At 41.6% G+C, this 26084-nt stretch overlaps 1 protein-coding gene across 1 annotated transcript; it reads right to left on the bottom strand.

The window, feature by feature from the left end:
* Window positions 1–524: 524 nt before the first annotated feature.
* Window positions 525–25288, bottom strand: htatsf1 (HIV-1 Tat specific factor 1). The gene is made up of 9 exons (XM_080190753.1): window positions 25035–25288; window positions 24192–24384; window positions 20346–20393; window positions 19042–19196; window positions 15631–15794; window positions 12067–12166; window positions 11015–11104; window positions 10773–10910; window positions 525–3095 (listed from the first exon to the last, which is right to left on the bottom strand). Exons 1-9 carry the CDS (start codon window positions 25191–25193, stop codon window positions 2667–2669), a joined length of 1476 nt encoding a protein of 491 aa, XP_080046879.1. The 5' UTR covers window positions 25194–25288; the 3' UTR covers window positions 525–2666.
* Between the last annotated feature and the right edge of the window lie 796 nt (window positions 25289–26084).

Here is a 26084-nt window from a genome sequence, read left to right as displayed (position 1 = left end):
GAACATCTAATGTCATATTAAAGTATCTGCCTAAACAGTGCCCCACGTCAGTATTTAAAAAAAATACTCAATTGGATTTTGCCATTACTGGCAAGGCCAATGGTTGTTGCCAATTCCCGAGGAGGTGGTGGTGGAGATTAAATCAACTGAAGATCAGAAAGAACAGGAAATCCAAGAAATGAAGATGGAAACAAAGAAGACAGCAACATGAAGTGCCACAGGTAAATATACCCACAAGTATTAAAATAGTTAGGAAGGGGAAGTCAGAGATTGAGTATAGGAGGTGAGGGCAGAGGATTTAGTTTAAGTTCCAAAATTACATGAGGAACAGTCCTGCGACAGATCGGTTTTGGTAGATTAAGCCATCGAGTTTCATTTTCAATAATGGACATGCAGAGATTCTGTCAGATGGCATATTTCCAACCAAGGAAGGATGACACAAGCTGAGATTGGCTAGAGAGGGCTATCAATAAAACAGGGACAGATGAGAAATTGAAAAGGTGGTGTTTTTCAAAACTGCCAAGTCAATGTTCATATTCTTTATTTTGAACAAGGTCAACCTTAAATTTTATGTTCATTAGAAATTTAAAATAGGCATTCATCATCTTCAACATAAATTCTGTACTTTAAGGAAAACCAGAGACGTTAATTTGCCACAGACATTTCAGAAAAGTTAGTCGTGCTAACAAAAGCCAGATCTTTCAGACTGCCACCTGCAAACAAACGTTCAACATTAGAACTAGATGGGATAAAGATGAGTGAAATAATTTCTTTTAAAATGTTAATCTCAACTTCCAAAAGACAAAATTTAAAATGCACAAGAAAATATTCTTGCATTTTATAATCTACTAGAATATGTTCTGAGGAGTTAAGATACTGCAACTAATTCAAGCAATTTGTGGAAAATCTCCTGAATGTGATGTTATGCCAAAGGAAAAGTTGACTATGTATCACAATGATCACTTATGGATTGAAGTTTCATTAAATTTACAAAAGCAGAATACTGTAGATGCTGAAAATCTGAAATAAAAACAGAAAATGTTGGAAATACTTAGCAGATATGGCAGCATTTGTGGAGAGAGAAACACTTAACCTGAAACGTTACTTAACTCTTCATCAGAACACAAAGGCTACCAGACCAGCTGAGTATTTCCAGCATTTTCTGGATTTATTTTTGATGTTCTGAGACTTTAGACAGTGCCAGGAGCAAGCTAATACAAATCGATCACATGTGGAAAAGGTACATTAAACACATTTCCAATCAGCATCCTCATAAAGCAATGGTCAAATGTTCAAACTTGTCCCAGAAGACATGCTGTAAAAGCCCAAAACAGAGACCAATACATGAAGTGCTCACTTCACACAAATAAATTACAAGAAAACACAGCAGAGAAGGAATTGGGGAGAGCAAAATAAAATCATCCTCCATAATCTGAGCAACCAAAATTTTGGGACTTACCAATATTAATATTTTGATAAGATTTTTCATATCTAGATACATTTGTGTACTTTCAAGATTAAAGTATATGGTGCTGTAACTCAAATCATCAAAAACTATCACATTTGTTTTTAAGATTCTGCACAGCGAAACGTATCCATCAGAGAAGCAAGGCAACGGAATGGTCGACTGCCATTGTGGTTTCTTCTGCTCAGGTCTGGGTTAATTCAAATAGTGAATTTTTAATTAAATTTTTAATTAAAACATATCAATGGCTCACTTTCCATTTATTTATAAAGGGAATAATTTTCACCTTGCAAGAGTCACAAGCTGCCAGCATTTAATCTTGATAATCCTACCTACTATATCTTGACTACACTCCAGAATTTTCCCCACAAATAGTCTTGCGTCACAGCGTGCCATTGCACTTTTTCTTGCCAAGTTAGAAACAGTTACTGTTGCCTCATTGGGGAAAACACTCCCAAAATTGATTGGCAGTTTAAGCATGTTTTCCAGAACATCACATGACCTCAGGTGCATTGTCGAGTATTATGACAGGTACGGGGGGGGACAGGCTGGAAGTGGATTATTTCCTGTTCATCATTTCCATACGTTTATAGCATTAGGAGCTATTCTTTGGATGAGGAAAGGAAAGGGAGAAGCATCACCCTGTTTCTTACTGCTATTCCAATGGTTCGCAGTGATAGGAATGAACTGTCTTGCGAAGAGCTTTACACCCCGCTGTAGCATCTCACATAATTAGAGTTTGTCAAATTTACTGCTCAACATGAAAGATGATTGCTTGTCAACGACTGCCTCAACTCGGTGAAATACACAGCAAAATTCTCACTGCATTTGTTAAAAATGGAAAATGGAAAAAGACACAAATGCCCAGAAAAATTGAGAATTATCTGTATTTTACCCCAGAATGCATTTTTACCAAAAGTGAATGGTTATTAATTAGTTGGTTGAGCTACTAGTTTTAGTAGAACTAAAGAGTTCTAAGTGTATATCTCGGATACACGTCGAGAACAAAACAGCACAATTCTTTACAACAAATATATATTTGCTACCAAATATTAACCATATTAAAGAAGCTTTTTTCCAATTTACAGCAATCAACTTGGCAACTCAAAAAATGCACATGATGTTCAGCCACCACGTTCCACAGCATTTCAGTTAAAATGAGTTTTAAAGCAGTCATTTAAAAACAAGTCCCATCTGGAATTCATGGCTCCTCTTCTGCGTCATCATCACTACCATCGATGCTGCTGTCTGTTGATAAATTTCCTTCATTCCATCTTTCTTCAGCCTCTTCCACTTCAGACACAGAATCAATCACATCTTGTGGTTTACTATTTCTGGAAGGGGTTTCATTGTCCACTGGTGTTTTGCTATTGGTCTCTGAAGGCAGTATACTGTCTTTTGATAGTTTCCCGTTATCCTTTGGCAGTGTTACACTGTTCACTGATGACTTTCCATTATCCTCTGACAGTTTTATATTATTCTCTGGAGCAACTGGGATTTCCACAGACTCTTGGCTGCTAGCCTGTGTCACCTTCTGTTCATCAGCAGCCTTAGCTGAGGATGAGTCAGCTTCCAAAAATGTCTCCCACGATTTCAATCGATCTTCTCTTTCTTTCACAGTTTCTTCAATCTGCAAGTTCAAAATTATTACTCAAAGTTTTCTTTTATTTTTGCAAACGTTTCATAAAATGCTGGCTAATTTCTCAGCCTTCTGTCTACTTAACAGTTCAGCACCCCTCTGCTTTGAACTACTGCTGGTTTTGCAACCAGTGCCATTCCCTACCAAGATAGGAATTGGATCTTCTGTGTACCACCTCAACTTCAGGTTGCCGACGCAGCAGTCTGCCTCACCTACACTGACCTGAGCAACAATGCCATAGGAACTAGTTATCCTGCAGCAAATGCCCCCTCAACAGCAGTGATCATCTCATTTGCTCTGAATGGAGCAAACTGGAGCAGTGGGAGCCGAATTGCTATTTTATAGGAACATTGCCCTCAGGAAATGAATCACTTCAGACAGTGAAAGAAACCACATGACTACTTTCATGACTGAAAAGGGCTCATTTTTAGCAGAAACTATTGCTAGGATCTGAGAAATCGCATACTAAAACATCTATGTCAAGAGAGACACTGCCCACTCTCTTGATTGATGCATATTTCAAACAGAGGCCACAAGGGCTGACTGTTGTCCTGCAAAATAAATCACCCTGTTTTCATCCACCTCCAGCTCTTGGAAAAGCTTCAAAACTAGCTCTCAAGCAGAAATTGAGAGCATTTGATGCTTTTTTTCACATCTTCATGATATGCTGAACTAGGGAAGTAATTTCATTATTTGATCGCAACTTAACGAGCAAGCATGCTTGCTAACGTGGATTACTGGTGTGTTATCAGACCACACAGGCACACTTAGACAGCAGCATATAGTGGAAGCACTCTACAGCTAACCTTACAAATTCTAATTTCAAATGTAGACTGCTCTATTAGTTCCCTCCCCTACAGACGGGTGTTCCATCTTGTCACAGGCAATATTTGTGGGTAAGGTTGTCGATAAAAGTTTGCATTGTAGCACTGTTCTCTTTATGACTCTGCAGGGGGATGACTGAATTAGCAGGTCTAGCTGAGTCACTGAATAAAACTTTGGGTAAACATAGCTGCAGAAATTAGATCTAAAAAAATTTAAATAGCCTTTCACTGATAATAGTGGTCTCTGCAGATAGAGAAAATCAATGGCCTAGAGGAGGAAACTGAGTGAAATATATCCAACTTTGCTGATGATACAACACTAGAAGGGAAATTAAGTTATGATGACAACAAAGAAACTGCAATGGGATATAGAACAGTTACGCAATTGTGAAGTGGTAAATGAAGTACAATTTGTGGAAGTGTATAATTATCCAATTGTTATTGGCCGGAGGAATGCAAATTACAATATCTTTAGAAGGTGAGTGGCAAGTAAATGTTGATAAAGGGATTGGGGCTTCTTTTCTCTGTATCACAGAAAATTAATATGCAAGAAACTAGGAAGGAAAATCGTATTTCAGAGGCTTGGAGCATAATAGTAAGGAAATCTGGCTGCAATTGTATAGAAGTTTGGTGAGGCCACACTTGAGTACTGTGTAGTTTTGGGTCTCTTTATCCAAGGAAGTATATTTAGCCTGGATGCAGTGTAACAAGGGATCACAACCTTGATTCCTGGGATGACAGGACTGTTCTATGTGGAAAGATGGAGCAGAATGCACCTATACAATCTACAAATCAGAAAAAAACTCACTGGATCCTTGAAGATAGATATTAAGAAGCTGGAGAATCTAGAACTAGGGAGCGTAATGTCAGGGTAAGGGGCAGCCATTTTAGATTGAAATGAAGGAAAGATATTTCACTTAGTGAGTTCTCAATGTTTAAAATCCCCTTGTGTAAAATTGGGAGTAGATGTAGGAGTTTAGTCATGATCTTACTGAATGGCAGATGTCAGTAATGATGTGGAGATGCCGGCATTGGACTGAGGTAAACACAGTAAGAAGTCTCACAGCACCAGGTTAAAGTCCAACAGGTTTACCTGGTAGCAAAAGCCACTGACTTTCACAGCGCTTGCTGCCCCTTCATCAGGTGAGTGGGAGTTCTATTCACAAACAGGGCATATAAAGACACAAACTCAATTTACAAAATAATGATTGGAATGCGAGTCTGTACAGGTAATCAAGTCTTAAAAGGTACAACGTAAATGGAGAGAGCACTAAGCACAGGTTAAGGAAATGTGTATTGTCTCCAGACAGGACAGTTAGGTGAGATTTTGCAAGTCCAGGCAAGATCCTGGGGGTTACAGACAGTGTGACATGAACCCAAGATCCCAGTTGAGGCCATCCTCATATGCGTGGAACTTGGCTATCAGTCTCTGCTCAGTGGCTTTGTGTTGTCGTGTGTCGTGAAGGCCGCCTTGGAGAATGCTTACCTGAAGATCACAGGCCGAATGCCCACGACCGCTGAAGTGCTCCCCGACAGAAAGAGAACACTCTTGCCTGGTGATTGTCGAGCGGTGTTCATTCATCCGTTGTCGTAGCATCTACATGGTCTCCCCAGTGTACCAAGCCTCAGGACATCCTTGGTAGGACTGGAGGGTCTTAATGACATTACTGTTACTAGAGAGGTGGTGCGCGACAGACTGGAGGGGCTGATTGTGGACAAGTCCCCAGGACCGGATGGAATGCATCCGAGGGTTCTGAAAGAAATGGCGGAGGTGATAGTGGATGCCTTGGTGGTTATTTTCCAGACGTCGCTGGATTCCGGGGAAGTGCCGGAGGATTGGAAAACGGCTAATGTTACGCCGTTGTTTAAGAAGGGTGCCAGGCAAAAGGCGGGGAATTACAGGCCGGTTAGTTTAACGTCTGTGGTAGGTAAAATGTTAGAATCCGTCATTAAGGAGGAAATTGCGAGGCATCTTGAAGGGAATTGCTTGATAGAGCAGACGCAACACGGTTTCATTAAAGGGAAGTCGTGTCTGACAAATTTACTGGAGTTCTATGAGGATGTGTCTAGGGCGGTGGATAGAGGAGAGCCGGTGGATGTGGTCTTTCTGGATTTTCAGAAGGCGTTTGATAAGGTACCTCACAAGAGGTTACTGCAGAAGGTCAGAGGACATGGAGTTGGGGGTAGGGTGTTAGCGTGGATAGAGGATTGGTTGTCAAATAGGAGGCAGAGAGTGGGGGTCAATGGGTGCTATTCGGATTGGCGGTTGGTGACTAGTGGAGTGCCCCAGGGGTCGGTGCTGGGGCCTCAGCTATTTACCATTTATATAGATGATCTGGAGGAGGGAACCGAGTGTAGGGTGTCGAAATTTGCTGATGACACCAAGATTGGGGGAAAGGCAAATTGTGCGGAGGGTGTGGAGAGTCTGCAGAAGGATCTAGATAGGCTGGGCGAATGGGCCAGGAAATGGCAAATGGAATTTAATGTTGGCAAGTGTGAGGTGGTCCACTTTGGTAGGAAGAATGGTAGGAAGGACTATTACTTACGTGGCGAAAAACTGCAGCAGGCGACGGTGCAGAGGGACCTCGGGGTCCTTGTGCATGAGTCGCAAAAACCCAGCCTGCAGGTGCAGCAGGTGGTCAGGAAGGCGAATGGGATGCTGGCCTTCATCGCGAGGGGGATTGAATATAAAAGTAGGGAGGTCTTGCTGCAGCTGTATAGGGCATTGGTGAGGCCGCAGCTGGAGTACTGTGTGCAGTTTTGGGCGCCGCACCTGCGCAAGGATATTTTGGCCTTGGAGGGAGTGCAGAGGAGGTTTACTAGGCTGATACCGGAGTTGAGGGGGTTGAGCTATGAGGAGAGGCTGAATAAACTAGGCTTGTACTCGTTAGAGTTTAGAAGAATGAGGGGAGATCTCATTGAGACGTATAAGATGATGAATGGGATGGATAGGATAGAGGTGGAAAGACTCTTCCCGCTCAAAAAAGACAGTAGGACTAGGGGGCACAGCCTCAAGATAAAGGGGGGGCAGTTCAGAACGGAGTTGAGGAGGAACTTCTTCACTCAAAGGGTGGTGAATCTCTGGAATTCTCTGCCCGTTGAAGTGGTGGAGGCTGCCTCGCTAAATATTTTTAAGAAGCGGGTTGATGGGTTTTTGATAAGAGAGGGGATTAAGGGTTATGGGGAGAGGGCGGGAAAGTGGAACTGAGCCACGACAGATCAGCCATGATCTTATTGAATGGCGGGGCAGGCTCGAAGGGCCAGATGGCCTACTCCTGCTCCTATTTCTTATGTTCTTATGTATCAGGTAGACGACATTGGCCGAGTTGCAGGAATATGTATCATGTACCTGGTGGATGGTGTTCTCACGTGAGATGATGGCATCCATGTCAATGATCCGGCATGTCTTGCAGACATTGCTGTGGCAGGGTTGTGTGGTGTCATGGTCACTGTTCTCCTGAAGGGCTGGGTAGTTTGCTGCGGACAATGGTCTATTTGAGGTTGTGCGGTTGTTTGAAGGCAAGAAGTCGAAGCGACGGGTTGGTCTTGGTGAGATGTTCGTCTCCATCAATGACATAAAACCATAGAACACTACAGCATAGAATCAAGCCTTTTGGTCCTTCTTGGCTGCGCTGAACCATTTTTCTGCCTAGTCCCACTGACTTGCACCTGGACCATATCCCTCCACAGTCCTCTCACCCATGTACCTGACCAAGCTTTTCCTAAAATGTTAGAGTGACCCTGCATTTACCACTTCATCTGGCAGCTCATTCCACACTCCCACCACTCTGTGAAGCCCCCCCCACTAATATTCCCTTTAAACTTTTCCCCCTTCACCCTTAACCCACGTCCTCTAGTTCTTTTCTCCCTTAGCTTCAGTGGAAAAAGCCTGCTTGCATTCATTATCTATATCCAACATAATTTCATACACCTTTATCAAATCTCCCTTCATTCTTCTACGTTCCAGGGAATAAAGGCCTAACCTATTCAACCTTTCTCTGTAACTCAGTTTCTCAAGTCCCAGCAACATCTTTATAAACCTTCTCTGCACTCTTTCATCCTTATTAACATCCTTCCTGTGACCAAAACTGCACACAATACTCTAAATTCAGCCTCAGCAATGTCTTATACAACCTCACCATAACATTCCAACTCTTATACTCAATACTTTGATTTATAAAGGCCAATGTTCCAAAAGCACTCTTTACGACCTTATCTACCTGTGACACCACTTTTAGGGAATTGTGTATCTGTATTCCCAGATCCCTCTGTTCTACTATACTCTTCAGTGTTCTACCATTTACCATGTATGTTCTACCTTGGTTTGTCCTTCTAAAGTGCAATACCTCACATCTGTCTGCATTAAACTCCATCTGCCATTTTTCAGCCCATTTTTCTAGCTGGTCCAAATCCCTCTGCAAGCTTTCAAAACCTTCCTCACTGTCCACTACACCTCCAATTGTATCATCAGCAAATTTGCTGATCCAATTTACCACATTATCATCCAGATCATTGATACAGATGACAAACAACAATGGACCCAGCACTGATCACTGTGGCACACCATTAGTCACAGGCCTCCACCCAGAGAAGCAATCCTCCACTACCACTTGCTGGCTTCTTCCATTGAGCCAATGTGTAATCCAATTTACTACCTCTCCATGTATACCTAGCGACTGAACCTTCCTAACTAACTTCCCACGTGGGACCTTGTCAAAGGCTTTACTGAAGTCCACGCAGACAACATCCACTGCCTTCCCTTCATCCACTTTCCTAGTAACCTCCTCGAAAAACTCTAATAGATTGGTCAAACATGACCTACCATGCCCAAAGCCATGTTGACTCTCCCTAATAAGTCCCTGTCTATCCAAGTATTTGTAGATCCTATCTCTTAGTATTCCTTTCAATAATTTACCTACTACTGATGTCAAGCTTACCGGTAGGAGCTTCCACCCTAAAAACGTTAAAGAAGCCATCCCCTGCGGACAAGCCCTCCGTATACAAAGGATTTGCTCAGATGAGAAGGGTCGCAACAGACACCTCCAGACACTGAAAAATGCCCTCATAAGAACAGGATATAATGCTCGACTCATCGATCGACAGTTCTGATGCGCCACAACAGAAAACCTCACCAACCTCCTCAGAAGACAGTGGACAGAGTACTCTTCATCGTCTAGTACTTTCCCAGAGCGGAGAAGCTATGACATCTTCTCTGGAGCCTTCAACATGTCATTGATGAAGGTGAATATCTCACCAAGACCATCCCCCACACCCCCACTTCTTGCCTTTAAACAACCACACAACCTCAAACAGCCCATTGTTTGCAGCAAACTACCCAGCCTTCAGGAGAACAGTGACCACACAACCCTACCATAGCAAACTCTGCATGATGTGAAGGATCATCGACACAGATGCCATCATCTCCTGTGAGAACACCATCCACCAGGTATATGGTACATACTCTTGTGATTTGGCCAACGTCGTCTACCTGATACGCTGCAGGAAAGTCCAGAGGCATGGTACATTGGGGAGACCATACAGACGCTACGACAACGGATGAACACTGCTCGACAATTACCAGGCAAGAGTGTTCGCTTCCTGTTGGGGAACACTTCAGCGGTCACAGGCATTTGGCCTCTGATCTTCGGGTAAGGGATCTCAAAGGAGGCCTTCACGACACATGACAGCGCAGAGTCGCTGAGCAGTGACTGATAGCCAAGTTCCGCACACGAGGACTGCCTCAACCGGGATCTTGGGTTCAAGTCACACTATCTGTACCCCCATAGTGACTTGCAAAATCTCACTAACTGTCCTGTCTGGAGACAATACACATCTCTTTAACCTCTGCTTAACGCTCTCTCCACTCACACTGTCTGTACCTTTAAGATCTGATTACCTGAATATTGAGTTTGTGTTTTTATATGCCCTGTTTGTGAATAGAACTCCCACTCACCTGATGAAGGGGCAGCAAACGCTCAGAAAGCTAGTGGCTTTTGCTACCAAATAAACCTGTTGGACTTTAACATGGTGTTGTAAGACGTCTTACTAGATGTCAGGAAAGCAGAAGTAATTTTAGGTGATCTTTATTTGTATTATTAAATATTAGAAATAAGGTATAGATTTAAGTTAGCTTAATTTAGTGTTTCTCTGTAAAGAACAGCTAGATGTATAGCTAGACTCATGTAAGATAAAGGTGCATTCATACACGTGCACGCGCGTGTGTATGAAATCCACAAAAGACTGAGTGGCATGTTATCCTTAAAATCTGGGTACATCTGTGAAGATGGGGCAAGTGAAGGAGTATTGCTTTATAACCAAATTTTTTAGTGTTTAATAAATGCTTTTCCTGGTCGTTAAAAACCAATCAGTAATCCCGCGACTCCGTTCCTCCATGTTTTCTAAAAACAAGTAAAAATTATGACCTTTTTGAGCCAGGGTTCCAATTAAAGATCTTCCCATCCCATCAACTGGGATCATGAAACAGAGCAGACTCATGGAATCTTACGCCCTACTCCTTTTTCTTGGTTCTTACATTCAACTGTTTTGTCACCTTCAAAAGTTTGCTTCTATATAACCAGTTTCTTTGTCCTGATCCCCCTCAAAATTGTACCATTGGTTTATATTGCCTCACATGGGGTCAAGGGGAGGTCATTCAGTCCCTCCAGCCTGTTCTCCCACTGGTTGAGACTACTAAAACTTTTTTCTAATCATGTTTACAAGAGGATAACTTGTTTGATCCTATTAAGAATGTACGTTTACCATATCTATCAAATTAAGAACTGGTCAATAGAAATGACTAAACATACATTCCAAGAATCATTTCATTCCAATATTTTCTTCGTACCTGGTAATCAACAACACCATCCCATGTTTCAGCAGTTATCTGACGACCACCAAACCATCTTCCATTAAGCATTGATATACACATATCTGCTTGTTCTGGCTCTTTAAATGCCACAGAGGCTACACCTTCAGGGTGTCTCTGGAAATAAGAGAATAGACTCAGCATTAAAACCCTGCATTTAAAAAAAAATCCATACCACACAGAAAATATATCTGAATATTTTTGAATTCAAAAATTCTTACATCAAATACAAGTACTTTCTTGACTTGACCAAATTTCTCGCATTCCAGCCGAACATCATCTCGGATCTCATTTAAAACCAACGGGTCCTCCTATAGAAAGTTTATTAAACATTAAACATGAGAAATAACATCCTGAGTGTGACACTGTCTCACGCTGGGTTGAGCAGCCTTGCTGCATGGAAAAAGACAAATGACTATAGGCTGTAATCTTACTATTGGAATTTTTCCCCCTCTTCTCTGTGAAACCAATGCTTGGGTAGAGAATCTGAAGTTATGATAAGATAAATCCCCCAATGAGAACTGATCTGTAATCCCAAATCACTGCAATGATAAAGTATAGAGTGCCTTACCGTTTCTTTTCTTCGGTCTCTACATTAATTTGAAATGCAATAAGTCACAAGCTGCGCCAACCCACCTCATACATGAGAATTTCAAGTAGGTAACATTAAGTACAGAGATACCTAGTTTACATTCTCCAATTAATAATTGTGAAGATTTTTTAAAGTAGAGACCAGGTACCATGGTTATGCAGGTTATTGAAACTTAGGATAAAATTTTGATCATGTGTATGTGCCAAAGAATCATCAGAAGCTCAGTACATTTCCTGAATTGACAATTTATGATGTTTAAACTTGCAATCTCCTAAATAGAGCAGCACTGACTGTGGATAAGAATTCTCTTACTGCCACCAACTTAATTTAATAGCTAAAGATTAATGCAAAACAGGTTCAAACTAAACCAGGTCAGCATGAAAATTCTGGGATAAAAACAGGTGCAAAAAATGTAAAATTCTGTACCCCTCAGAATACAGAATTTCTTTTGCAGATTTACAAACTTGTACAGGTCTTCAAATAGTGTGGAAGATTTGCCGTGTGTATTTCCCATGTAGACCATCTTAATGCAGCCTCTGATTATATTGGATCACAATGTGGATAGAGCAAAGCCTGATTTAATCCTGATACAGAAATAGTAACAATAGCTTTAAAGAATTCCGAGAATAAAAGTGAAAAGTAAATGTGAAAAATACATCGTCCATTTCTGCCTTGACTTACCTCAAAATCCTTTGGATGAAACATATTCTTAAGAATTACAACTCTTTCGCATCGTAAACGTGAACTGCCAGGTTTTCTTTCTGGTCTCCAATCCAACTGTCTAACAACAAAAACGTGTCTTTGTCAACATGAAGTTCCCCTTAAAATTAAAAGCCTCTAAACAAGCAGAGTTAAAGTTTATTTATTAATAGGCTTACATCAACGCTGCAATGAAGTTAATGTGAAAATCCTGTAGCTGCCACACTCTGACACATGTTCAGGTACACCAAGGGAAAATTTAGCATAGCTAATGCATCTAACCCCAGCACATCTTTCAGACTGTGGGAGGAAAGTGGAGCACCCAGAAGAAATCCATGAACACATGAGGAGAACATGCAGACTCTGCAGTCATCCAAGCTGGGAATCGAACCTGGATCTCTAGTGCCATGAGACAGCAGTACTAACCACTGTGCTGCCCTGTATCTGCAGGAATCCACATCTCAACATAACTTTTGCATGAAGTTATCTATCTGAAACAAATAAACAATGGCTAGCAGATCTGTTGGTATTGCCCATGGTATATCACGCAACATGCAGTTGGTTATTCTGCTGTTGTTGGAGCTGTTACTGTTCATTTCCTTCAGGACTAAAATATTTACTTGCTATGAACAGATACATGATAAAAGTGAGTCAGAGGATAATATAGGAAGTGTTTCTGTATAGATAGGCAGCTCCTGAAGCCAGAGGAAGCCTGGAAATCATTTCTATTTATAAAATTGCTGCAATGCGTTCTCTCATCTGATACCCATTAAGTTTTCATGTTGTTTACTCATTGTGAGAGTAGCAAGAAATGCTATCTTTAAATGCACATGTGGACAAGGTGAGAAGCTACGAGGAACAGCACAAGTTAAATGGCGCGTGGATTTACTCTGGGTGCTCTGGTTTCCTCCCACAGTCTGAAAGGTTAAATGGTTATTCTGGCAGGCCTATTAACATTTTGTAAAAATTATTTCACAGGATTTGGGTATGAATGGCAAAACCAGCATTTGTTGCCAACTAATTCCTTTTGAGAAGGTACTAGAGAACTGTATCCCATGTGGTATAGGTACACCCACAGTGCTATTTATTAGAGAGTACCAGGATCTTGATTCAGTCAAAGTGAAGGAACAATGATATAGTTTCCAGTCAGGATGGTGTGCAGCTTGCAGTGAAATTTGCAGGTGGTGGTATTCTCATATTTGCTTCTAGATGCTCGAAGTTGTAGTCTTGGGAGACGCTCTCAAAGAAGAGGAGGTGAAGTGCTTCTTCATGTAGTATGGTGCTGCCACTGTATATCAGTGATACAAGAAATTAATGTTTAAGCTGGTAGATAGGACGTCAATCAAACAGGCTGCTTTATCCTGGGTTGTGTCAAGTTTCCTGAGCGTTGTTGGAGCCGCACACAACCAGGCAAGTGGAGAGTATACCATCACACTACAGTTCTGTGCCTTGTAGACGGTGGACAGTCAGGAGGTGAGTTACTATCTCCCCCAACCAATTCCTGGGAACTTCAGTTTTGCTGGGGCTTCTTATTACCTTGGTCAAATGCTGCCTTGCTTTCAAAGGCAGTCTCTCTCACTTCCTTTCTTGAGTCTAACACTTCTGTCCATGTTTGGACCAAGGATGTAATGATGTCAGGAGCTGAGTAGCCCTGGCAGAATGTAATCTGAGCACCAGTGAGCAGGTAATTTTGGTTGGCATTGTCGATTTCCATCGCTTACAGGTCAAACAGTGAAAGCAGAATGCAACAGGCAAAGCTAATTGATCCCACAACAAATGGATCAGATCAAAGTTCTGCAATCCTGCTACATCCAGTTATGAACGGTGGTGAACAATTAAACAGCTAACAGGAAGAGGCAGCTCCACAAACATCCCTAACCTCAATGATGCGGAGCCCAGCACATCAAAAGCCCAGTCTTTAAAATATTTGCTAACGACATTCAGCCAAAGTGCTGAGTGCATGATCCAGCCCTGCTCTCTCCCAAGGCCCCCAGCATTGCAGATGGTTGTCAGCCAATTCAATCCACACCACAATTTAGATAACAAATAAATAGCACAGATTATATATACAAAGAAATAAAACAAATTATATTATTAGCAATTAATTAATAGCCAGTCAGTTCCGATCCAGGACCGGTCAAAACCGGGAAATGTTAAGCCATCTTATTAATAGTGTTAATATGGCAGATTACCTTGTATACCATTAATATACATCTCAAGTGCAAATTGACCATGGTTCTTGAGGATTATTGGCATGCTTTTTCATATATAAATTTGTATAAGTAGTATATAAATTGTGCAACACTAATTGCTTTTGGCAATTATCATTTCCTGATATAGATTTTTTTTATTATTCAGCCACAGAATATGAGCACCGGTGGCTGGCCTAATCCTTAATTGATCTTAAAACGGAGTGGCTTACTAGGCTATTTCCGAGGGCATTTGAGAGTGAACCATATTTTTGTGTAAATGGACTCAGCCACAGGGGCAGTAGATGGTTTCACAGTCATCATTATGACTTTTAATTCCTAATTTTTACTAGACTCAAATTTCACATGCTGTGACAGGATTCAAACAGGTGCCCAGCGGATTGTCCTGAATTTCTGGATTAATAGTCATTGGCAATAAATCTATCTGCCAATCTTACTAAATGTTTGAAAGGAGAAATAAAAATTTGCCATTGGCTGCTTCTTGGCTCATCTTGGGGGCAAGATTAGCAGGAACAATTTCTGACCTGATGAGTCTGCAATCAGCTGATGAACTGCTGTAAATAGAAAGTGAGACAATGGGAGAGGATGGCACTACAATTGCCAAAGTGTGAGATAAATCTTTACTTATAGATTTAAAATAGAATATTGAAATTGAGTGTGGTTTTTGCCCTCACTGCACCCAAGGTGAAATCTAGGCTGTGACTACTGATGCTTAACCTTCAGAAAGCTTGGCGTAGGTCACTAGCATTGGTAAATTTTCATATTTTAAGAAAAGTTACCCATCCAACATGCATAGATTACAACCTCTTGAAAAAAATAGTACTTGTGTTCAAGTTGAATCCCTACTTTTTGCCTAAAGGTGTGGTTTTAAGAAAGGTGACTTTTACACGAGTATGAATGGTATTATTTTTCTGGTTCCCAAACAGAATTCTTGGAATTAAGGTTAGATCTGATTATATGAATTATACAGAATGCTGAAGAAGCAACTCAATGACTTGTAACCCACTGAACTGTCTCTGAAGGACTGGAGAAGCACACAAAGGAGCAGATCAGAAAGGCTGCAACAGCTTTGGAGCACAAGGTTCCTACATAGACATTCCCTGGTAAAACTTCTGTAAGATTAGATATTAGACAATACAGGAACATTCCTGGAGGAAAGTGCCACAGATCCCTATTCCTTATGCCTTTTGTCTGACATGGAACTCTGGGTGTTGATATGGACAAGCAAACATCACATTGCTGCTGTTAAGTTTTATGGTAATTGCATAGACCTAATTTTTAAAAATTGAAATTAAAATCTCCCCAATTAATCAGGCAAAGTTGGGGTTTAACGCACTTTTTTTGCATAAGCAACTTCTTCTTGTAATCTCTGCTTTTCTTCTTCTTCTTGCTGGCATCATACTGTCCTTTCATTTCAAACTTAGCAACTTCCACGTGCAGTTTATATCCCCTCACTTCAGTTTCATCCAAAAATCTGAGCGCAAGGTCAATAGATTCTTTCTGGAATGCAGAAAAAAATATTTTTGCCAAAAGAAGACAAATTATTTGACTGTTTAATACATAATACTGGAGTACAAGAGTAAAGAAAGCATTACACAATTAAATAGGATATTGGTGAGACCACACAAGTATTGTGTACAATTTTAGTCTCCGTAATCAAAGAACAAAATACATGCATTACAGGCAGTGCAGTGAAGACTTATGAGGATGATTCATGGAATAAGAGGATCATCCTATGAGGAGAGGCAAGTATATTAGGTCTAAATTTAAAATTAATGATAAGAAGTCAGCTAATTTACGTAAGTGAAATTTTTAAGGGGCATAATAGGAAGAATCTTTTTCCAGGCTAGGAGGTCTAGACTTAAGGGTTGGGATCACAATCACAGATTAAGAGACCAGATATTTGACTGAGATAAGCACTATTTATTCGCTCAGACACGTGGAAGCTCTGTTGGAAAATACATTTAAGACAGAGATTAATAGATTTTTCGGTACAAAGGAAATTGAAGGAAAAAGAAGTGGAGTTGAGGTACAGTGGAAAAAGCTCAAAGAGGGCTATTGTTCTTACTGCATTTGCTTGAGAGCGAAATAGGTTTTGGAAGGGAATTCCTGAGCCTAGCCAGAGGAAGAAATGGCTGCTAACGATGGAATGATTAAAGAACAAAGAACAAAATCAGCCTGGGAAACAGGCCCTTCGGCCCAACGAGCCCACACTGCCATCTCAACACCACCTCTCTACCCATGACCCCCATCTAATGTTTTATGGCCATCCAGATTGAGGGAAAACTGATTTAGGGACAATTTATTCCTGCCAATCAGCCTAACAGCACATCTTTGGGGTGTGGGAGGAAACCGGAGCACCCGGAGAAAACCCACGCAAGCACGGGGAGAATGCGCAAACTCCCACAGACACCGGCCCAAATCCATGTGTCTGCACAGCAATCAGCGATAGTCACTGAGCTGTCGTCTTGCCCAGTATCTTGTCCAGTTTAGGCACACACTAACGACATGAAGCACTAGGCCAATCTCAAACAACCAAGAGCAGCCCCAGTATGACCCATCGCGTGTATGCCCCTCATTGGACACGAGGTGGACCGACTTAAAACCTGTGAATGAAAAGAGACAAACATTATCATACTATACCCACTAACATTTCTAGGGACACCCCAATGCTAATGACCCTTAATTAAAGGTTCTCCTATATCCACCCATCTCCAACTCAGTCATGTGCCTGTCTAAGTTACTCTTAAAGGACTCTAGCGTGTATGCTTCCACCACCTTACTTGGCAGAGCATTCCATACCCCCACTACCCTCTGTGTGAAAAACCTCCCTCTAATATCTGTGTTGTACCTCTCCCCCCTCACCTTAAGTCCATGGCCCCTTGTCCTACGTGACTCCATTATAGGAAATAGCTTACCTCTGTTTACTCTATCTATACCCTTCATAATCTTATATACCTCTATTAGATCCCCCCTCAGTCGGCGTCTTTCAAGGGAAAAGAGCCCCAATTTCTTCAATCTTTCCTCATACCCCAGTCCTTCCATACCAGGCAACATCCTGGTAAACCTCCTCTGCACTCTCTCCAGAGTCTCCACGTCCTTCTGGTAGTAAGGTAGTAAAATCAAGGATGTACAAGAGGCCAGAAGGTTGTCAAATTGGAGAACATTACAGAGGAATAGTCTCAAATATTTCATTCAATGATAATGCTAGATAGAAAGAACTACGAGAAACCCTGTAACAGTACTGACACTGGATCACAGGATATGGAAGAAATTAGAGAAAAATCCAGCAAAAATTAATTGTTTTTTTTTGCTTTATCTTCTCCAATCTATAGAAGTGGATGCAAAAGTTTCCTTTGCATTGTAAATTTGCATGATTGGTACACCAAGAATTTAAAGATTGCAGAGTTTCAACGGATTACTCATTAATCTCTTGTTTAATGACAGAAGCATCACACAAAAATGCACAAAGTAAGGTGGAGCTGTGTACTTTTAAAGTCAACTTATACAGTGCACAGGGATGTTCTGAGATCAATTAGGTTGACAATAATGAATGCCTGGCTAAAAGCTGCCGGGGAGGGAGCCCATTCATCATTCCAATGGTTTATCCCAGAATCATGGTAGTGCTGGGAGAGAAGGTGAGAGGTTGGGGGCTTGGCAGCAGATGTAAGAGGCTAAGGGGGGAGGGCAAATTAGGAAGTATGATTTGATGGGGGTTGTGTATCCAACGCAGTCAGGGGATCTGCAAAGGGGAGCTCCCCCTACCACTTGCCCTAACAGTAACTCATGCAGATATACCTGCCGGGTTTCCCCATTAAGAAGTCTCACAACACCAGGTTAAAGTCCAACAAGTTTATTTGGTGGCAAACGCCACTAGCTAAGGGGCAGATCCCCAAAAGCTCATGGCGTTTACTACCAAACAAACCTGTTGGACTTTAACCTGGTGTTGTGAGACATTTTATTGTGTTTACCCCAGCATCTCCACATCAAGGTTTCCCCATGCCCAGGTAAAATACTAGCAGAGCTAGGATGAGCATCTCAATAGGCCCAAGGGCTGGTGGGCCACCTGACACCTCCCCTGCCCTAAGGTGAGAAGCGCCATTAGATTTTACAAGACAGCCCACCTTCAAATTTGCTGGTAGAGGGAGTATAAAATCCCATCCCGGGCTATTATTTATTGCTCATTATCAAACAGATAACCTCAAATTTACTTCTTGTACCTAATTATTTATTCACCGAGTACTGCTTTGAAATCAACACATCTACATTGCCTGATCAACCACATCTGTCTATTCTTGCATCTGCCATGGCTCAGATGGTAGCACTCTCGCCTCTGAATTCAACTCTACTCCAGGGCTTGAGCGCAAAAATCCCAGAACTGACACTCCAGTGCAGCATGACACTGTCAGAGGTGTTGACTTTTGGATGAGAAGTTAAACTGAAACCCCATCAATAAAATCTATTCTACAATGAATGTAAAATACCTCGTGGCACTATTTCGTAGAGGAGCAGGCGAGTTATCATCAATCTCCTGGCCGATATTTATCCTTCAATCAAAATCCCCCCCCTCCCCAGTAAAAGTTCTAAGTCTATCGTCAGTCTTGCTAATGACTGCTCTGAGGAACTATTGACTTAGTATTAACCAGATAATTCAAAACAGGAAGAGTCATATTTTAAATATCTGTAACAGTGCAGCAAGTATTGTAACTAAATTAAATACCCAGTCAATCACCAAATAGTTGTATACCTTTAAGTAGCAGCAGAGACCATCTCCCTTGAGATTTCCATCTTTGTCCTTGTACAATTTAATCTTATATTCTTCTGTTTCAGGGTTTTGCATGATAATCCCAAATTTTGACATCAGCTCCACAAATTCATCATTTGTAATGTCTGGAGGTAACCCTGCAAATAGAAAATAATTAACTTAAAACAAGTACTCAAACATCAAACTGACGCTTCAGAATTCTACGTGGCAGTAAAGATTTTGTCTGTCATTCCCCTCCAACCAAACGGCAATACATTTAAGTGTTACGAATAAAAACCATTCACTACATGTTTTGAGTAAAAATTATGAATGCTTCCTGGAAGTAGTCACATGATCATTAATCAAGGACATTGTCAACAAGATAATCGCAGCCCATCCATATAATAATCCAAGATTTTAAAAAAATTGAGAAGGTAATGGATAAAAACACCATATAGAATCTATGGCAAAACTCAGACTGTATTGGATCAATAGGTCCTGGATTCACATTCTACCTCTAAGTTGGAGAACAAAACCTAGACTGACACTCCACATCTATGCCAAGAGACTGGTGTACTGTCAGAGGTGTTTCTTTTTAATGACACATTAAAATAGAAGCCTTCTCAAGTAGCCAGAAACAAACTCAGCACTATTTTCAAGAGCTGCAAGGCTCTACGTCCCTGTGTCCTGGCCAAAATTTCTCTTTCATTCAACATTAAAATCACATTATCCTGTCATTATTACATTGCTGCTCCCTTGTAACGATGCTTCTATTTCACCTTGCAACAAGAGCTTAAAACGTTCAAATTATAAGCAGATTAGATCGCTGTTGTTTTAAATGGATTTCTTGTGCTAGCTGCTGGTAGTAGAACACATCGAAATGCACCTTCATATAGTGGACATTTTCTCTAAGTGATTCGATGTTTGCTTACAACAAAGAAACCCTATGCTTCCTTATTTTTCCTTGTCATTTCATTTCTTAATAAATCCTATTTGTAGCTGGGGGTATACAGTCTGTCAGAGGGTTATCTACTCATCAGTCAGTAGAGCATATCCATGATATTTTGAGTGGGTACAGAATGAAACAAAAAGCACCCAGTACTGACTCTGCAGTCCATCCAAGGGTGTTTTACATATAGGGCCATATTCCAATTTACAGGCAATGGAGGCTGGTCTGGAAAGTGGACCTTTAAACTAGATACCAGAAAAGCAGCTGGATTTCATATGAATCGTAACAGTTCACACATCATGGTGAAACCAATTACAACAGATTTATTTGAAACTCGCATACATTCTTACATACTTACCAGATACATACACATTTGTGTTCTTCTGATCCTCAACATCAATCCAGCCTTTAAAAAAAAAATTCACATTGTTAAATATGAATGAAGCTATGTAATACAAGTGAGATATACAAATTGTACAAGCATCTTTACAGCATTATAAGCTTCCTAAATGCCAGAGCAGCACGAGACTTGTAGGAAAACAGTATACCCTTTTCATAGTATTAATTTAGCAACTTTACAATTTTAGAAAAATCATAAAAACCCATTAACTTGAAATACAGGTTGGAATACACTGCATTAATATGGCCAACGTTTGTCACTTCACATGGAAGTACGAACACCAATATAGGTTACAACATCAAAACTGCTATTATTTCAAATTGCTCATTTAGATGAGCAAATATCTTGACATCAAGAAGCATTGCATGTTGGTAGACCATAGTTTTGCCTGCTGCTTTGCAGAGGCTGTTGAATTAAATCTGTATCTAAGGTCAAATGACAAAAAAAAGCAATACAAATTGTGACAAGAAAGCCTAAAAATGTTCTGTGTTTTTTCTGGAACTTACCAATACAAAAATAATTACAAGGAGTTGGTTCAACAGGTTAGTTCAATGTGTTATCAATAATGTCACCACTGAGATTACTGGAATGCAAATTTAATCATCATCAAGCATATAAAAAAGAATGTGCTTTAAATATAATGGGGGTGATTGTCTGGGGCCCCCCATGCACTTAACATATTGAATTTGGTCAGAGAATGTCGCAAGTGGACCATAATGAGATTTGTACAGGGAAAAGCCCTTACGAGATTCTCCCACTCATGTCCGACGACATAATCTGGTTCACCAGAGCAAGGGCAAAAAACAGATTTGCATACCTAAATCATTATTTAAATATGCACCCTGTTTTTAGCTGGATTCATCTGTCTCCAAGTGTTCACTCATCCACCGGTGCAATATAAAGCTGGCAGCAAACATTACTGGTCTCCACAGAGACCAGTTGCGATGACCAAGCCAGGGGGCTTGGGGGCCACTGGAGTGGCCAGGGACATGGCTGGGGAGTGTCGTGGTCCTCCTAACCTGGTGTTGTTAGGTTAGCACTGCTAACGGGCAGGGTCTGAAGGGAAAGGATCTTTCTGGTTGTCTGGAGATCGGGGCATTCTTTAAAAATAGCAGTCTAATCTCAGAGGGGCTTGTCTTGCTGGAGTCTTTAGGTCCCACATATCTCTTTCCCGGTGGGAATCTCCTCAAGCTTCAACAAATAGACTATGCACGTGTGGACTGCAATCTGGATCGTGCAGACACTTGGTGGTAATCTCATCATTTTTCCTGCAGGGGACATTTGAAAATTTTTTGGGGAGAATCATACCCAATGTCTTACACGATGCAAGCATTTTACAGCCAATTAAATACTTTGGAGATATAGTTGCTGCTGTAACATAAGGAAATATGGCATCTATGTGGGCAGCACAATGATTAGCACTGCTGCCTCACAGCACTAGAGACTCGGGTTCAATTCCAGCCTTGTGTGACTACGGAGTTTGCATGAGGTTTCTCCAGGTGCTCCGGATTCCTTCTGCATTCAAAGATGTGCAAGTTAGGTGGATTTACCATGCTAAATTGTCCCTTAGTGTCCAAAGATGTGTAGGTTAAGTGGATTAGCAGGGTAAATACACAAGGTTATACAGATAGAGTGGAGGGAAGAGACTGGGTGCTCTTTTGAACAATGGGTGCAGACCCATTGTGCTGGATGGCCTATTTCTGCACTGCAAAGATTCCACATGGTCCACAAATAGCAATGGGTCAGATTTAAATTTAGCACTATGTTAGTGGGATCTCCAAGCATCCAGCAGCAGTGATGTCATCAAGCAGGATAAGCAACTATTCAGAATTATGCATCAGTCAATGAGATGTTAAAAGCACTGAATCTTTTCAATTTTACAGAAAATAAAATATTGGCACATATGCATGAGATTAAGATAAAATATCACAAATAAACATGTTAAAAATGTGGGATTTGTCAGAAGAAATTCAGCATACAGGCATAATAGAGTCAGCAAAGCTGTTTAGCAGTAAATATGAACCTAACATACAGTTAAAAGCCATTTATGTCATTCTCCAAGTTGCAACTTATTCAAGAATTTTTCCAGCAAGATTAAGAACCTAAGAGTTGAAGTTCGTGTCAGTTCTATAACTTCTAATTGATTGCATTCTAAGGAGATTGAGCGAAACTTTGGAGAAGCACAGAATCCTTGAAAGTGATTTCTGAATAACCATGTTTCCACTTCAGAAGTTGCTCTCAATTTCAAAAGATAAACGGCATTGAACTTCCACAGTTCCGTCCAATTTATGATCACAAAATCCAGGCCAATGAAATAACTAATCAGATAATCTGTTTTAGTGATAGTTGACAAATAAATGCTGGTGAGGTGATTTGGAAGAAGTTTCCAGATCATCTTTGAATAGGGACATGGGATCTTTAATGTCCATCTGAATAGGCAGACAGGGCCCTGGTTCAACATCACATCTGATAGTGGCATCTCTAATAGTATTTCTTTAGAATTACAATGCTGCATCAGAGTAAATTACGATGTGGAGATGTCAGCATTGGATGGGGTGTGGGGGGCACAGTCAGAAGTCTCACAACATCAGGTTAAAGTCCAACAGGTTTATTTGGCAGCATGAGCTTTAGAAGCACTGTTCCTTCACCAGGTGTGCCCTGATGAAGAATAAACACTCCAAAACCTCCTGCTACCAAATAAACCTGTTGGACTTTAACCTAGTGTTGTGAGATTTCTTAAAGTAAATTATATTTTCAAGTCTCAGGAGCGGGATTTGAATCTATAAACTCTGGACTAAAAATGTTCACCGGGAGGGTTCTCAATTATGCTTGACTCATATACAGCAGCTGCTACTTCAGAAGACATCAATATAAAACACAACGCATAACCTCCTACCTTATTGTTGGACCAGAACATGTGGTACGCTAAAAGTCAACATTAGGAAACTTGTAAAAAAAAGACAAACTGAACCAGAAGCACAATACTTTTCAAATGACTCCGAACTGTTTGAACTCTCTATTTGAAACCCACGATTAGACTGTTTGCTATTACTTGAAGGTATCCATCATTCACCATTAAGGTCAGCGTGTTATTTTCTTTTCAGAAAAAGACTTTCCATTATCCTGACAATTGTGATACAATACAATGACAGTGATACTGTTGACTAATCAATCTCATCAGTTAGGCTCCATCAGACATAGATGAGGCAAGAAAACTTGATCTAACCTAAACCCAGGGAAGATTTCCCTTCCAACCAAATTACAGCAATCATACAGTATACACCTTATATAGCACCTTAACACACTGTAAAGTACAAGACTGGATTCTGAAGCATTGTAAGACATTGACACCAAGCCATGTTAAGATATATTAGGGCAGATGACCAAAAGTTTGATTGAAGGAGTAGGTTTTAAGCAGCATCTTAAAAGAAGAAAAATAGATGGAGATGCTTAGGGAAGGAATTCCAAAGCTTCAGGACTTGGCAGCTGATGTAACAGGGATGCTCAAGAGTTCCAAATCTGAGGAGCACAGATAGGTCAAAGGGGAAAAAAAAGAGAATGTACTGGTTCAGGAAAACTGGAGTATTTCATCAACTTCCCAATGCAAGCAAGCACCAAAAGACCTGAACTTCTCATCAAGTATCGAAGTAACAGAGAACCAATCTACACCCACCATATCACATGCCAACGATCGCTTCAATCATGTACCAGCCTAGACTTTAAAAAAAAGTTGGATATTCAAACTCAAAACAACATCCTGTGGATATTCCAATGATTTTGATATTACCATGAAATTAACATTACCTGCATCAGCTTTTCTCTTCTCTCCTTTTTGTTTTGCTTCTTTTGGATCAATCTGAGGTGTATTTTTCAACAAAGGCTTCTGCATATTGGCTGCTGTCTTCGGGGTTTCAGTGCCTGAATTCTCAATATCGTCAGGGTTTTCTTCAACATAGCCATAGTTTGCATGGTACATAGCCAGAAAATCTTCCGTGATCTGAAAATAGATTTCAGAAATATTAGGTTTCAATGGGCCTGTGTTGGGTGAGTGGGAGGGGCGAGGGTAAATGCATGCAGAGGGATGAGTAATAGAAAAATTGGGATCAGGAGAGTAGAAACGAAGAACAGGAATTTGAAGCCAGAGTTGGCAGTGGGAATGGAAATTGCATGTAGACGAAGCAGGGATCTGATCATGGCGTGGGGTGGGCAGAGCATGGGGTGTTAAGTTTCTCAGTTGGGGAAAGCCGATGCTGACCGTGGGGCAGCACGGTGGCACAGTGGTTAGCACTGCTGCCTCACAGCTCCAGGGACCCACGTTCGATTCCCAGCTTGGGTGAGTGTCTGTGTGGAAACTGCACATTCTCCTCGTGTCTGTGTGGGTTTCCTCAGGGCGCTCCAGTTTCCTCCCACACTCCAAAGATGTGCGGGTTAGATGGATTGGTGGTGCTAAATTGCCCCTTAGCGTCGGGGGGGGGGGGGGGGGCCTAGCTAGGGTAAATGTATGGGGTTATAGGGATGGGTGGGATTGTGGTCAGTGCAGACTCGATGGGCCGCAGAGCCTCCTTCTGCACGCTCGGGATTCCCTGCTCCTTACCGGAGCCCCGGGCTCGGAGGGGAAGCTCTAGGCCGCGGCTCCCGCTCGCTTACCCGGGGGAACCAGGCTTTCTTCTCGCTGTCCCACTCGAACTCGGTGCCGTCCGCGTCCACGAACGTTCTGGACGGCAGGCCTGCCGCTCCCTCCCCTTCCAGCAGCTGCTGCAGCCGGAGCTGCTCATTGAAGTCAGCGTTCACCTCGTTGCCGCTCATCGCCCTCTCCCCGAGCCCGGCAAATCAATCGGCCGAACAAGAAATACAATCAACAACACCACCCTTAAAGTCACCTTAAAGCACGCCTGGCGCAGCCGCTCGCGCGCAACTGCCGGCTGCTGACGTCATTTCCGGGTAGCTGGTGGGCGGGGCTGGTCTCTGGCAGTGGGCGTGGCTTGTGTGGGGAGGTGGTTGTCTGTAAGGCAGCAAGTTGGTGTACCTCAGCACAATATCCAGGGTTAACCCACACCAGAGTGATGAAAGTTCATTTATTAATAGTCACAAGTAGGCTTGCATTAAGACTGCAAATGAAGTTATTGTGAAAATTGTCTAGTCGCCCCACTCTGCACCTGTTTGGACAATATTCTTTCAGTGTACCCCATAAAGAATACCTACAATGCAGAAAGAGGCCATTTAACCTATTGCATTTGCACCAGCCATAATCCCACCCAGGCCTCCTCTTCCTATAACACTGGTATTTACCCTCACTAGTCCACCTCCCCCTCCTGACACTAAAGGGCAATTTTTACATGGCCAATGCACATAACCACAATGTCTTTTAGACTGTGGATGGAAATCGGAGCATCTGGAGAACATGCAGTTATCCAAGCCAGGAATTGAACCCAATCTCTGGTGCTGAGATGCAACAGTGCTACCATTGTGCTGCCCACTCTTGGGAGTCATTAAAGGCTGTGAATGAAAAACCTTTTTCAATGATGGAAAACAGTTTTTATTTTCTCATGGATTTGAATTCTCACTGACCAGGCTGGCGTTTGTTACCTAACACTAATTGCCCTCGAGAAAATGGTGATGAGCTGCCTTCTTGAACCACTGTTGACCATCTCGTGCAGCTGCATCCACTGCTGCTGGGAATGGAGGTGTCATGATTTT

The sequence above is a fragment of the Carcharhinus amblyrhynchos genome, chromosome 6, assembly GCF_965287045.1.
Source record: "Carcharhinus amblyrhynchos chromosome 6, sCarAmb.v2.hapA, whole genome shotgun sequence".
In the NCBI taxonomy this organism is placed as follows: Eukaryota; Metazoa; Chordata; class Chondrichthyes; order Carcharhiniformes; family Carcharhinidae; genus Carcharhinus; species Carcharhinus amblyrhynchos.
This window is presented reverse-complemented; position numbering and strand designations above follow the sequence as displayed.

Coding starts and splice junctions, on each gene's coding strand:
- htatsf1 (XM_080190753.1), bottom strand. CDS start 25,193: ATGAGCGGCAACGAGGTGAACGCTGACTTCAATGAGCAGCTCCGGCTG. Junction 20,394..24,191: donor GAAGAGAAAAGCTGATGCAG/GTAATGTTAATT, acceptor TTTTTTTTAAAG/GCTGGATTGATGTTGAGGAT. Junction 19,197..20,345: donor CACAAATGTGTATGTATCTG/GTAAGTATGTAA, acceptor TTCTATTTGCAG/GGTTACCTCCAGACATTACA.